General features: G+C 41.1%; 1 protein-coding gene across 2 annotated transcripts in view; it reads right to left on the reverse strand.

Moving 5' to 3' along the window:
- Positions 1-15,909, reverse strand: part of TEX11 (testis expressed 11) — a 963,534-nt gene that overhangs the window by 897,143 nt on the left and 50,482 nt on the right. For both annotated transcript variants that reach the window (XM_075835681.1, XM_075835680.1), the window contains exon 3: positions 7,972-8,093. In XM_075835681.1, coding sequence (XP_075691796.1) covers positions 7,972-8,093 — 122 coding nt within the window. The remainder of the gene's footprint in view (positions 1-7,971; positions 8,094-15,909) is intronic.

Here is a 15,909-nt window from a genome sequence, read left to right on the forward strand (position 1 = left end):
TAATATTTCCCAGCACTGGTCACTAGATGGAGCCATTCCCAAAATTGCAGCATTGCATGTGGTAAAGCAACCACATTGCTTTATGCTGCAAAATTGGGTAAAAATCCCTCGCTCTAGTGAGCTCTCAGAATCCCCCCTCCTTTATCCTGGCTAGTGCCGGGAGAAACGAGGGGTTTGAACGGTCTAACCTCCTACACTGTGTGTCGCCATTTTTTGAGCTAACACACAGTGTAGTAGGTTTACATACAGTAGTAAACACACACTGAAACACGAACATACATAGAAATAACTTACTTGCTCCAGTCGCCGCCGCTCCCTCCGGTCCATCCGCTCCATCTGCCGCCGCTGCTCCATGTGCACAAGTCCGGAAGCCGCGACCGGAAGTAGTAATCTTACTGTCCGGTCGCGACTTCCGGTCCACAGGAAAATGGCGCCGGACGGCGCGCATTTCAAATTGAACTGTGTGGGAGCGGCGCATGCGCCGTTCTCACACAGCGGCGTACACGATAGTGGATGGAACGGGCCCTGTTCGCAGTCCCTATGGGACTGGAGCTGCCGTATTCCATGTCTGTATGTGTCGTTAATCGACACATACACAAATGGAAAAAAAAATGGCAGCCCCCATAGGGAAGAAAAAGTGTAAAAATAAAAAAAAGTAACACACAAACACACAAATTTATCCAAACGTTTTTAATAAAGCACTAACATCTTTAACATATTAAAAAAAAATTTGGGGTGACACTGTTCCTTTAAAATACATACTTATAGAGATAATATTGCAACTAAATTGCAAGAATATTTTCAATTTAATGCGGTTGAAGACATCAGTCCTTGTTCGGTGTGGAATGCTCATAAAGCAGTTTTGAGGGGAATTTTGATTCAACAAGGAGCACGATACAAGAGACAAAAATTAGCTAAATTTACCTCCCTAATGGACCAGCTACGATCTCTCGAGATACAACAAGAGAAAAAATCTCAGTCTGGCCATGAGAATCTTATGTCCTTAAGACGTCAACTCAGAGCCTTACTACTAGACGACTATGATAAAAAAATTACTTCCCTTCGTATGACATACTATACTTCATATAATAAAGCTAGTAAATTAATGGCCCAGAGAATTAAGGGTAGACGCCTGAAATCTGCTATCCCTTATTTGATCTCACAGGAGAATGGATCTAAGATTATACACCCACAAGATATAGTTAACCAATTTGGCGCTTATTACTCTACACTTTACAATCTTAAAGAGGATCCGTCTACCTACCAACCTACCGACTTGAATATTAATGCCTTCCTAAAATCCGTACAACTTCCGTCTCTGGGGCAGGATCAATTATCCCTATTAAATGCTAACATCACCCCTTTAGAGGTCGCCAAAATTATTGGGGTATTAAAATCGGACAAGGCACCAGGTCCAGATGGGTACTCTAACGAGTATTATCGTACTTTTGCACCTATTCTTTCCCCACATATGACAGCAGTATATAATTGGGCTCTAGAAAAGGGAAATCTTCCCAATGAAATGCTACAAGCTATGTTAGTCACTATTCCCAAACCAGGAAAATCCCCCACTACCCCAGCCAACTTTTGTCCAATATCTCTACTTAATTGCGATACGAAAATTTACGCAAAAATTATAGCCACTCGATTAACAGATATTCTCCCTACCCTGATACACTTTGATCAGGTTGGATTCATGAAGGGGCGACAGGCCTCTGATGGCACTAGGCGTATTGTTAATCTCTTAGCAAAAACGGGAAATAGCAGGACGCCTTCTCTCTTCCTTACTTTGGATGCAGAGGAGGTGTTCGATAGAATACATTGGGGATATGCGTTAGCGACGTTACGGAGATTTGGTTTTGGGGGACCTATATTACAGGCTATCCAAGCCCTTTATACACCATCTTCAGCTAGGGTGTTATCTGGTGGTTCCCTGTCTACGCCTTTCAATATTACAAACGGGACCAGACAGGGATGTCCACTTTCACCGCTGTGGTTTACGCTAGTCATAGAACCTTTTGCGGAAGCAATCCGCTCTAATATAAATATAAGAGGGATATCTGTAGGTTTTCGTCAACATAAACTGGGTCTATTTGCGGATGATGTCATTCTGATGATTACTGACCCTCTATCTTCTCCCCGTGAAATAATGCAGGTAATATCAAGGTTTGGGATAGTCTCATATTATAAGATTAACACCACGAAATCCCAGATGTTAGGGCTTTTTATTAACCATACTTTGAGAAAAGTTATTCAGGCTGAATTCCCTTTTAAATGGGAGGATACATCTGTCCCTTATTTGGGGATCCAAGTGGGGTTCCCACTTTCTTTGATGCCTAGGCTGAACCTAGATCCCTTGTTGTCCTCTATTCAAGAAGATCTTAATAGCATTTCTAAATATGAACCATCCTGGTTGGGGCGTAATGTTTGTTATAAAATGTTTATTTTACCAAAAATACTATATTTTTTACGCACTATATCAGTTCCTATATCTTCCCCTATTCTTATGAAGTTTCAAAAACAACTTAGAACATTTATTTGGGGAGGTTACCACCCGAGGATAGCTGCATCTACACTGATCGTTAACAGACGTAGAGGGGGGCTAGGGATGCCTAATATTGTATCTTATCATAAAGCATTAATTATCAAGCAAACAAGTGCCTGGATCTTAACGACATCCTCGCCTAATTGGACCTCCATTGAGCAAAATCTTATGGGTATTAACTCTCTCAGAACCGTTCTATTAGCTTATGCGGTAAAACCATCCTTGTCCCTGCCAGTGGCTCCTACTGTAAAGGTCTCTGTACAGGCTTGGTTGTCTCTTTTATCGGCCACCTCCTCTATTGAAAGAGGAGAGCCAGTCCCCTTACCCTTGAATGTTCTTGAATTGATGATTCCAGGACTGAGGGTAAAGAGATGGGTAGGGTGTGGTATACAGCATATATCTGATTTATATTATCAAGACAGCCTTCGAACATTTTTAGATCTTGCAGATAAATACCAGATTTCAGGTAGGGATATATTCCAGTATATGCAGATTACATCTTATCTGAAGAAATTCCCTACTACTACGGCCTCCCTACCACGATTTATATGTGATAATTTCTCTAATCCTAGCAAAGGGGATTTGAATCTTACAAAACGCATGTATGATTACTTTAATGGAGATGTGGAGATTACCAAGCGGGCTCACTTTTTGAGATGGGAGCAGGATTTGGGACAGGTGTTTACTATAGAACAGTGGACAGCGGCTATCAAGTGGACGATGAAAGCATCTCTGTGTATGAACCTCTTAGAGGTCTATCATAAAGTGTTAATGAGATGGTATTACACTCCATTCAAACTAGCAAAAATTTACCCCCATGTGATGGGCTTATGTTGGAAGGGGATGTGGTCAGATAGGTTAAATTTTTCATATTTTTTGGAGGTGCCCTAATATAACGCAATTATGGGAGGAGGTATTTTCTCTTATTTCTTCGGTGCTGGGAATCCCCATCAACAAGGACCCCGCGTTAGCTTTATTGTCCATAGGATTAGAAGATCTTCCACGAGATTTTAGGTACTTGGTGGGACATGTGCTTCTCACTACCAAACTCCTAATAGCTAAAGCTTGGAAATCCTCCACATCTCCCTTATGTCAGGAAGTAATAGGCAGGGTATCCAATCATTGTATTTATGAACTCCTCTTTTTTCTAAGGAACCATAGATGTGGTGCATTCTTCAAATTATGGGGCCCATGGATGAAAAGATTTGCGGACTGCAGAGACCAATTACCTACTTTAGTTTGAAAGCTTTCTTCCCTTCCCTTTCCTCCCCAAGTTAAAAAGACAAGCTTGACTACTATTTCTCTATGTGACTTGATGTACATTTCTTAGATTTTAATGTATTTGATATTTATGTAATGTTTATGCATAGTAATGTACTGATTGATGTTGGAAAAATCAATAAAAAACTTAAAGAGGCTCTGTCACCAGATTTTGCAACCCCTATCTGCTATTGCAGCAGATAGGCGCTGCAATGTAGATTACAGTAACGTTTTTATTTTTAAAAAACGAGCATTTTTGGCCAAGTTATGGCCATTTTTGTATTTATGCAAATGAGGCTTGCAAAAGTACAACTGGGCGTGTTGAAAAGTAAAAGTACAACTGGGCGTGTATTATGTGCGTACATCGGGGCGTGTTTACTACTTTTACTAGCTGGGCGTTCTGATGAGAAGTATCATCCACTTCTCTTCAGAACGCCCAGCTTCTGGCAGTGCAGATCTGTGACGTCACTCACAGGTCCTGCATCGTGTCGGCCACATCGGCACCAGAGGCTACAGTTGATTCTGCAGCAGGATCAGCGTTTGCAGGTAAGTAGCTACATTGATTTACCTGCAAACGCCGATGCTGCTGCAGAACCATCTGTAGCCTCTGGTGCCGATGTGTCCTCGCTCGTCTGACACGATGCAGGACCTGGGGAAGTGACGTCACAGCGTGATCTCTCGAGAACACGGCTGTGTCTGCACTGCCAGAAGCTGGGCGTTCTGAAGAGAAGTGGATGATACTTTTCGTCAGAAAGCCCAGCTAGTAAAAGTAGTAAACACGCCCCGATGTACGCACATAATACACGCCCAGTTGTACTTTTACTTTTCAACATGCCCAGTTGTACTTTTGCAAGCCTCATTTGCATAAATACAAAAATGGTCATAACTTGGCCAAAAATGCTCGTTTTTTAAAAATAAAAACGTTACTGTAATCTACATTGCAGCGCCTATCTGCTGCAATAGCAGATAGGGGTTGCAAAATCTGGTGACAGAGCCTCTTTAAGTTCAAAAAAATAAAATAAACTACATGTTACCTTTATTCTGCGGGTTAATAAGATTCCGGCGATACCTAATTTATAGCACATAATGTTTTACAACTTTTTGCACAATAAAATTACTTTTGTAAAAAGAATGTATTTTTTCTGTCGCCATGAGAACCATAACTTTTTAATTTTTTCATCGACGGAGCTGTATGAGGGCTTGCTTTTTGCAAGACGAACTATAGTTTTTATAGGCACCATTTTTGGATACAAGCGACTTTTTGATCACTTTTTATTTCACTTTTTGTAGGACAAAGTAACCAAAAAACTCTGGCATTATTTTTTACGGGTTTTTTTACGCCGTTCACCGCGTGGAATAAATATCATCATATTTTTATAGTTTAGGCCGTTACGGTCGCGGCGATACCAAATATGTATGGTTTATTTTATTTTTTTCAATAACAAAGGATTTGATAAGCGAAAAAGGGCGATTGTATTTTATTTTATTACTTAAAAGTTTTATTATATTTTTGACAACTTTTTTTTCACTTTACTTTAGTCCCACTAGGGGACTTGAAGGTCCAACTATCAGATTTTTTTTCTAATACATTTGCACTGCCTACGTAGTGCAATGTATTAGATCTGTCAGTCATTCACTGACAGCAAGCAGATTAGGCTTCGCCTCCAAGCAGGCTGCAGACCCCGGATTAGGCGACCTGAAATTTTTTGAAGTAATGTTTCGAAACAATTTTTGTATTATATTACGATTGTTTTAAAAATGTATATATGTCATTTTGTACTGGTTCACTGATATCTATCTTTTGTATCAATGTTAAGAAGTTAATACAAACAAACCACTTCCACCATGAACTGCAACCAAGCCTGAGGAAGACCCTGATTCAGGGTCAAACGCGTAGCTTTTATTCTAATTTTATGACATAGCATGTATGTCTTTTAAAAAATAAAAACATTTTTTTACCCCTATTTGATATCTTGTCCTGACTGGGATTTCAGTTGAATTTAATCTACAAGTGCAGGAGCGCCTTCCATCAGGGGTGATCATTTTTTTTCTTTTTCCCAATTTGGATGACTATGAATTCGGCGGGGACGATCCGTTCCTCCCTGGAAAGGCTGTTGGAGGATAGATGAGTGGGATAGGCCTTGTGGTAATTTTGGCTTGGAGTATTTTATGTTCAATGATTTGCTGCAGTATTCTTGGTACAAATGGTTGAGTTGTAATCTTGTATTGTATGTATATTGATCGGTGTGTTCATTTTCCTTTTTATTTTTCACTGTATAACATGCTGTAACGTTGTTTCTTTAATGCTAGCTTTGTGGTTTTAGAAAAAAAAAAACGTTGTGCAAAATGCTAGTCAGCTATATCTTGCATATAAATGTAAAATAAGTCAGATCAGTGGGGAGTCCTGCAGCTGGGACATCCACCAATCCCAAAAATGAGCCAGTCTGAGTCCTGACCCTTAATGGAGTGGTCAAAGGCGCAACTTTGAGCTCCTGGGCCCCAGTGCAAAATCTGTAACAAAGCCCCCATATTACTGGTATCCTCATATGGGGCACAAGGACCTTTTGGGACCCCTCAGGCCACAGGACCCAGGTGTGACTGCACCTACTGCACCTCCTCTAGTTACGCCACTGAAAGCAGTGGGTACACAAATACATTCGTTCTCCATTCAAATGAGTGCGAGTTATAGAAACTTCTGAATGTTTTTATTGTGCAGAATCTGTAACTCTTAGGGTATGTTCACACGGCGGGGGTCCGTAACGGCTGAAATTACGGGGAAGTTTCAGCCTGAAAACATCCCCGTAATTTCAGCCGTACCGGCATGTGCAGGCGCTTGAACGCCGCGTCAATTACGGCCGTAATTAGCGCTGCTATTCATTGGAGTCAATGAATAGCGGCTCCAATTACGGCCAAAGAAGTGACAGGTCACTTCTTCTACGCGGGCGTCTATTTACGCGCCGTCATTTGACAGCGGCGCGTAAATATACGCCTCGTGTGAACAGACAAACGTCTGCCCATTGCTTTCAATGGGCAGATGTTTGTCAGCGCTATTGAGGCGCTATTTTCGGGCGTAATTCGGGGCAAAAACGCCCGATTTACGTCCGTAAATAGGCCGTGTGAACATACCCTTACTCATAACAAAGATTTACTTCACATCCAGGGTAAATTCTCAAATTGAGGGTCAGGCCAACAAATTCCATATTCATGACGAGCCTCCAACACTTTTCGCATCAAGTCACTACAAACATCAAGAGGTTAGAGAATATGGTGCATGATACAATTCAAATATATAGGCACTGTTCACCAATGTCCAAAGTTTCACTATGGCCACATTGGTAAGGATTCATAAGAGGAAAATAGAGATTTCATTATATGCAGGTGTAGGGGAGGGTTCTTAGGATCTATTCACATGGTGTGGTCAAATTGTGGTTTATTGCCACAATTGATGTAAAACCGCGTCAAAACGACACAATTTTTGTGAAATCGCAGCAAAAAAAATGCAATTTGGCCACACAATATGAATAAATCTTTGGAGCAGCATAAGGATTAAGCATGTGAGCTGTAGTTAGGGAGTAAGGAATTCCCAAAGCCTGATTCGGAATAAACTGTCTCTGGAGCTTGGAAATATTCTATACCTGCTCATGATGAAAAATACTTCATTCACACCACCATATGATGATGTGTTCATGTGAGTTGTACATGTTTGTGCCAAAAAAAACTATTCCGTCAGAGATAACCAGGGATGAAGAAATGTTTCCACAAGTGTAATAGCTTACAGAGTGAAGGGTCTCCCTGATTTTTTTATTTTCTTTTACATTATGGTCAGTATTAAAAAAATTATGCATTATGTGTATAATTTGATCAATATATTATACTTTTAGTTGTTTGTTTTGAACAGTATAGCAAAATGCAGTACCTAGCATAAAAATGAGAAGATCCCTAAATTGATTAGTACCCTTACATTTGTAAACATACATATCTAATAATGTAAAGCAAAAACACTTCTGTTAACATAAATGTAGCTACTTAGTTATAAATAAACTATCATTGTGATATGGGACATTATCCTCAAAATATGCAGCAAATAATGCAAAATTCCTGGAAAAAAAACTTGTTATGTATAACAAAAAAATTATCATAGTTGTGAAGGCAAAAAAATTACTAACCTGCTTGTCAGGAACACCTTGGTTTCCAGTTTCTTCTATAGATTTTATTTCTTTGTACATTTGCTCAATAAGATTACTTACATTAAAAGGAGACTGCATTTCAAGCAGTTCTTTGATATTGCCTTTAAGATCAGAAGATATATAATTGAGTTACTTCACTGCATACATATATGTGCAAACATATCAGTATTAGTTTATAATGTGATTTTAAACTTCATATGCATAACCACTTACTGCTGGAGACACATTCAGAGTTCTGTTGAAATTTACAAATCCGCAGCAATCTATCTATATTTCTTCCAGATTTCGAATGGATTTCACCCATTGCCATACAATGAAGGAAATAAAACCTTGACACACTGGGCGGGTTAAGCAGGAACCCATAGAATGTTCACATCATATTTGGGATCTGTACAGCACAGATCTCAAATACATTCATGTGCATGAGCCCTCATTTGGGCTTTCTATTATTTCCATATAGATTAATAGATAATGTTATGGAGGTATTTGAACACCCGTATTTCTACACAACTGTATTTTTACCTAGGAAGGGTTTTTAGGTCTAGAAGAATTCGGTGCCCTTCGATCAGGTGCATCACGGCTGAGGACAAGGTTGCAGAACTGATAACAGAATTGATGATGTAAGTGTACTTTGAAATGCCTTCGACAACACCTTACCAGGGCAATGTTTCAATCAGGTGTTGGTTTACAGGATTATTTATCAGAATGTTTGTAATATTCAGAGATTGTTTTTTTTTTGCTTTGTTTTTATAGGGTTATGCATATATTTCTAACAATGTATAGTGAAGTTTGTTTTTTATTTACATGCATTAATTTTATAAAAGGGGCTACGGTGGCCATTCCATTAATTTGGGCGTTTATTTGATGGAAATAATTGGTGGGAGGGCTCAGGGGATATCAAGTATCCATTAGTCACATACATAAGCATCCCTGAGACAGAAGATATTGGCACTGAAAAAGGGTCCCTATCCAGTAAACAGATTGTAACTACCAAACAAATTAGACAATTAACCAAATAGATAAACAATACTCACACTGGCGTAGCTATAGGGGTCGCAGCGGTCGCAATTGCGACCGGGCCCCGAAGCCAGGGGGCCCACAGCCCCCCGCACCACATCAATAAAAAGTTACTATAGTAACTCGGGCCGCGGGCCCGTTACTAAAGTAACAAACTTTACTTACCTTCCTGGTTCCGAATCGCAGTGGAGGTCCTGACGTCAAGAGCTGTGTGCAGCGCATGACGTCCCAGCGCTATGCGCCGCGCACAGCATCGAGACGACAGAACTACCGCCGCGGCTGAAGAGGAAGGTAAGATTAGCTGCTCCCCTTCATTCCGGTCACTTCATTCCGGTCACACTATGAATCGGTGTCGGCGATTCACAGTTTGAGCGAGTAGTGAAATGAAGGGAAGCAGCTCTCCTACGAGTGCTGCGGCCCCTTCAAAACAGCTGTTTGCGGGTCCCGGGAGACACATCAGCTATTGATGGCCTGTCCTGTGGATAGGCCATCAATGTTTAGGGACTGCACAACCCCTAAGCCTACGATGTAGCAGGCTTAGGGGGCCCATGAGACAGGATCACAGATTGTGTGATGCTGTCTGCTGGGCCCTGTATCTAAGCCAATCACATGGTAGGCTTAGATACATGACCCATGCGTGATCCTGTCTGCTGGGCCCTGTATATAAGCCTACCACACTGTAGGTTTAGATACAGGGCCCCAGCAGACAGTAATCTTATACTGTATAAGATTACTGTCTGCTGGGCCCTGTATCTAAGCCTACGTTGTGGTAGGCTTAGATACAGGGTCCCACAGACAGTATCACACATGGGCCCTGTATCTAAGCCTAACACATGTGTTACTAATCGTTTCTTTTGTGTGTTTTCTTACAGGTTCGGTCGTTGGACTACGCCGGATTCCAGGACTACTTCGATGACGGCTTTTTTTTTTATTATCAATAAAATGGTTAATGAGGGTTGTGTGTTTTTTTTTATTTCAATAAAATATTTTTTCTATGTCTTTGTGTTTTTTTTTAAACTATATTACTACCGCCTTAGTAATGGCCGCCGGCTGATTGACAGTATCCATTGCTAAGGCGGGGCTTAGTGTTAGCCGGTGCAGAGGCTAACACTAACCCACTTTATTACCCCGGTACCCACCGCCACCAGGGGTGCTGGGAAGAGCCGGGTACGATCCAGTACCTGACCATAGTGATGGTCGGCCACTGGGGTTGCCGCAGGCTGGTATTATCAGGAGGGGAAAGGCCAGATACAGTGGCCCTTCCCACCCTGGTAATGCTAGGCTGCTGCTGCTTTATTGTATCTGGCTGGTTATGAAAAATGGGGGGACCCCACGTCATTTAAAAAATAAAAATAAAATAATTATTGGAAAGAACGATGTGGGGTCCCCCCCAATTTTCATAACCAGCCAGATACAACACAGCAGCAGCAGGCAGCATTACCAGGGTGGTAGGGGCCACTGTTTTTGGCCTTCCCCAGCCTAATACTACCAGCTTGCGGCCACCCCGGTGCCTGCTCGTCACTACAGATTGACGGGTACTGGTACGTACCCGGCTCTTCCCAGTACCCCTGGTGGCGGTGGGTACCAGGGTAATAATGGGGGTTAGTGACAGCCTCTGCACCTGCTAACATTAAGCCCCGCCTTAGTAATGGAGGTTGTCAATCAGCCAGCGGCCATTACTAAGGCGGTGATAATAAAGTTTAAAAAGATACAAGCACGTAGAAAAAATATTTTATTGAAATAAAAAAACACAACCCACATTAACCATTTTATTGAGAATAAAAAAAAACGCCGTCATTGAAGTCCTCGAATCCGAAGTCCAACAACCGAAGCTGTAAAAAAAACACAAACACACAAAAATAATCAGTAACACATAAAGAAGCAAAATTATTATTCTTACCTTTCCTGGGTCCAACGCTGGAGCCGCAATGTCAGCAAGCTGAGCCCTGTATCTAATCCTATCATGTGTGATACTGTCTGCTGGGCCCTATATCTAATCCAATCATGTGTGATACTGTCTGCTGAGCCACTGTATCTAATCCTATCATGTGTGATACCGTCTGCTGGGCCCTATATCTAATCCAATCATGTGTGATACTGTCTGCTGGGCCCTATCTCTAATCCTATCATGTGTGATACTGTCTGCTGAGCCGCTGTATCTAATCCTATCATGTGTGATACTGCCTTCTGAGCCACTGTATCTAATCCGATCATGTGTGATACTGTCTGCTCAGCCACTGTATCTAATCCTATCATGTGTGATACTGTCTGCTGAGCCACTGTATCTAACCCTATCATGTGTGATACTGCCTTCTGAGCCACTGTATCTGATCATATCATGTGTGATACTGTCTGCTGGGCCCTATATCTAATCATATCATGTGTGATACTGTCTGCTGAGCCAATGTATCTAATCCTATCATGTGTGATACTGTCTGCTGAGTCATTGTATCTAATCCAATCATGTGTGATACTGTCTGCTGGGCCACTGCATCTAATCCTATGATGTGTGATACTGTCTGCTCAGCCACTGTATCTAATCCTATCATGTGTGATACTGTCTGCTGGGCCACTGCATCTAATCCTATCATGTGTGATACTGTCTGCTCAGCCACTGTATCTAATCCTATCATGTGTGATACTGTCTGCTGGGCCCTATCTCTAATCCTATCATGTGTGACACTGTCTGCTGAGCCACTGTATCTAATCCTATCATGTGTGATACTGTCTGCTGGGCCACTGTATCTAATCCTATCATGTGTGATACTGTCTGCTCAGCCACTGTATCTAATCCTATCCATAGTTTATAGGGTCGTAGTGCTATAGATATGCTATGCTGTCTCATATACACACATTATTTTTTTGGGGGCGGACACATTTGTATTGGGGCTATTTCCCCTGACATTTTAAGCCCTGAGGGTATGTTCACACGGCAGCCTCCGTTACGGCTGAAATTACGGGGCTGTTTTCAGGAGAAAACAGCTCCGGAATTTCAGGCGTAATGGCATGTGCAGGCGTTTTTCGCTGCGTCCATTACGGACGTAATTGGAGCTTTTTTTCTATGGAGTCCATGGAAAATGGCTCCATTTACGTCTGAAGAACTGACAGGCACTTTGACGCGGGCGTCTTTTTTACGCGCCGCCTTTTGACAGCGGCGCGTAAAAAAAATGACCGTCGACACAGAACATCGTAAGACCCATTCTAATGAATGGGCAGATGTTTGCCAACGCTTTTGAGACGCATTTTCGGACGTAATTCAATGCTAAAACGCCCAAATTACGTCCGTAAATTGGGTGTGTGAACCCAGCCTTAGTGACGCCCTGACTGCTAGTGCTGAATTGTTGGGTCACTTAGGAGACCCAGCGATGCAGCTGAAAGCTGCGGACCGAAGGTCATGAGGAGTTTGCGGGGGGCCCAATAAGAACTTTTGCATCGGGGCCCATGAGCCTTTAGCTACGCCCTGAATACTCATGTAAATTAAAATCAAATACAGATAAACTCATTTCCACACAGACCATTTCCAAAAATTGATAAATCACCCTATTTTGAAAACTGCACCCGTCAAGGTATTCGAATCAGCATTCACAAAGTGTTTTAACCTTTTCCGCGTTTCACAGGAGTTAAAGCAATGTAGAGGTGAAATTTACAAATTTTATTTTGTTTGGCGAAATTCATTTCTAATAAAAAACAAATTTGTACCACAGAAGATTTTACCCAAGAAATGCAACTCAATATTTTATTGGCCAGATTCTGCAGTTTTTAGAAATATCCCATATGTGGCCCCTAGTGTGCTACTGGACTGATACACAGGCCTCAGAAGCAATGGAGCACCTAGTGGATTTTGGGCCCCCATTTTATTAGAATATATTTTAGGCACTTTGTCAGGTTTGAAGAGGTCTTGTGGTGCCAAAACAGTGGAAACACCCCAAAAGTTACCCCATTTTGGAAACTACACCTCTCAAAGAATTTTTCTAGAGGTATAGTGAGCATTTAGACCCCACGGGTCTTTTGCAGAATTTATTAAAATTAGGCCACGAAAATGAATATCAAAATTATTTCCACTAAAATGTTGAATTTTCTCATTTTCACAAGCGATAAAGGAAAAAAAAAACAACCATTTTTTATAAAGTAATTTCTTCCGAGTATGGAAATACCCCAAATGTGGTCATACATTTTTTTCATTAGAAATGAATTAACCCTTTCAGGACTGATCTTATCTTATTTTCGTTTTTCACTCCCTGCCTTCCAAGAGCCATAACTTTTTTTTTCCATCAATAGAGCGATGTGAGGGCTTATTTCTTGCGGGAGGAGCTGTAATTTTTATTGGTACCATTTTTTGGCACATAAAAAGTGATTAAAAAGTTGTATTAATTTTTTTTCAGAGCTAAGGTGACAAAAAAAACAGCGATTTTGGCAGTTTAAATTATACATTTTTTTACAGTGTTCCCCGTGGGAATTAAATAATGGTACTGTATATCGTAATAGTTTGGACTTTTACGGACGTAGCGGTACCAATTTTGTGAATTTTTTTACATTACTTTTAGAAGAAAAATGGGAAAAGGTATTTTTTTTTAACTTTAAAAAAAAAAATTCTCACTACTAATAACTTTAATTCTTCTTCACATTTTATTAGTCCCCTTAGGGAACTTGATCCAGCGATCATTGGATTGCTGGTACAATACACTTGTAACTATTGTTATTTTTACAGGCTTCTGTAACATCGCGATCACTGTACCTGGTCGTTAATCCCGGGTGTCAGCTGTAATACACGGCAGACACCCGCAGCGTATAGAGCGGGTTCAGCATGTGAGCCGACTCCATACATCAACCCCCGCACCATGACGTGCTATTAAGTCATAGTGCGCAAAGGGGTTAATGCACAGCGGATGGTTCAAAGTGAAAATTGCAATTTTCCACTGATATGCCATTTTAGTGCATAATATGTTGTGCCCAGTTTGTGCCACTGAAGACAAATACCTCATAAAACGTTAAGAGGGTTCCCCCTGGGTATGGCGATGCCATATATGTGGGCGCAAACTGCTGTTTGGGCACACTGCAGGGCTCAGAAAGGAGGGAGTGTCATTTTGCTTTTGGAGCGTAGATTTTGCTTGTTAGTAGTTCTAGCTGGGCAGCGTACATCAAGGCATAATAAGAGGGTATAATAATGGGGTAAATAAATAATAATTCACAGATATGTGGCCGATGTCGCACTGATAAATGGTGCCCAATCTTATCCGCTTTCGGAACACTCTGCACATTTTGCATCGTCATATGCTGGGAGCCAGAACTTTTTTTTTTTTTCACCACCGGAGCTGTGTGTGGGCTTATTTGTTGCGGGACAATCTGTAGTTTTCATTGGTACCATTTTGGGGGACATGCGATTTTTTGATCACTTTTTATTCTATTTTTTTGCAATCCTGACCAAACACCAGGAATTCTGACAATGTTTTTTTAGTTTATTTATTTTTTTTGCAGTGATCACCATACGCTATAAATGACTTTGTTACTTTATTCTGCGGGTCGGTACGATTATGGCGATACCATATGTATATAATTTTTTTTATGTTTTGCAGCGTTTGCGCAATAAAATCACTTATTTATAAAAAAAAATATTTTCTGTGTCACCATATTCTGAGAGCCATAACTTTTTTATTTTTTAGTCAAAAACGCTGTGTAAGGGCTTGTTTTTTGCAGGACGGATTGTAGTTTTTATTGGTACCATATTTGGGTACATGCGACTTTTTGATCACTTTTTATTCTTTATTTTGGAGGGGTGGTCACCAAAAAAGCGATTCTGTTGTAGATTTTTATTGTTTTTTTTTGTGGTGTTCATCGTGCAGGAAATATAGCATTATAGTTTTATAGTTTGGGTCGTTATGAACGCGGTGATACCAAATATGTGTACTTTTTTAACGTGTTCATTTTTTTCCTATAATAAAAGTCTTATTGCAGGAAAAAAAAGCATTTTTTGTTTATGTAACTTCTAACTTATTTTTACACTTTTTTAAAAACATTTTTATTACCCTTTTTTAACTTTATTTACTTGTCCCACTAGGGGAAATTTAGGCTTGCAGCTTTGATCACTGCTAGACTACATTACACTACCTAAGACGTGACAGTCACAGACAGGAAGCCTCGGAGGACCAGCCTCCGGCTGCTCCTCCTAGGCTTCCGTACATGGCACCCCGGAGGCCATTGTCTGGCCTCCGATTGCCACAACAAGCATCGGCAGCCCCCACAATCACATCGTGGGGACTGCCGATATGCTTCAAACCCATTAAATGCGGCGATCGCAATCCGTCGCCGCATTTAAGTGGTTAATTGCCGAAAGCAGAGGCGATGGTCCGCTAACCAGCAAGACTGTTGTGTCAGCTGTCTGGGACAACTGGCAGCGCGGTCTTGTCGCTCTGTGTATACACAGAGCGACACTTTGAAATAGTGACGAAAATGAATGTAATGGTACGGGAACTAATACCCAACCCTGACATTCATTTTCGTCAAAGGTCGGGAAAGGGTTAAACAGGTCTCCTCATCTGCTATCAGCAACTTCTTTTTGTCTGATCATGCCCCGGTTTTCTGTGCATAAGCTCTCTTACCTGAATCTAAACGCGCCTTTACTTGGAGACTAAATGAGTCGCTTCTTCAAGACGCTTTATGTAAACTGGAACTTCAACGACAGATAATGCACTTTCAGCAGGTTCATGCTTCAGATGCGACCTCCCCAACGATTAAATGGGAAGCCTTAAAGTGTGTTCCGAGAGGAATATTGAAAAAGCATGGGGCCAGACTTAAGAAAGTGGAGAGTGCTATATTATGCTCCCTGCTATCGGATCTCCATTCCTTAGAAACTCAGCATAAACGCAGGTTACAACACGACACACTTCAAAAACTCCTGCTAAC

Source organism: Rhinoderma darwinii, chromosome 8 (genome assembly GCF_050947455.1).
Source record: "Rhinoderma darwinii isolate aRhiDar2 chromosome 8, aRhiDar2.hap1, whole genome shotgun sequence".
NCBI classification, from domain to species: domain Eukaryota; kingdom Metazoa; phylum Chordata; class Amphibia; order Anura; family Rhinodermatidae; genus Rhinoderma; species Rhinoderma darwinii.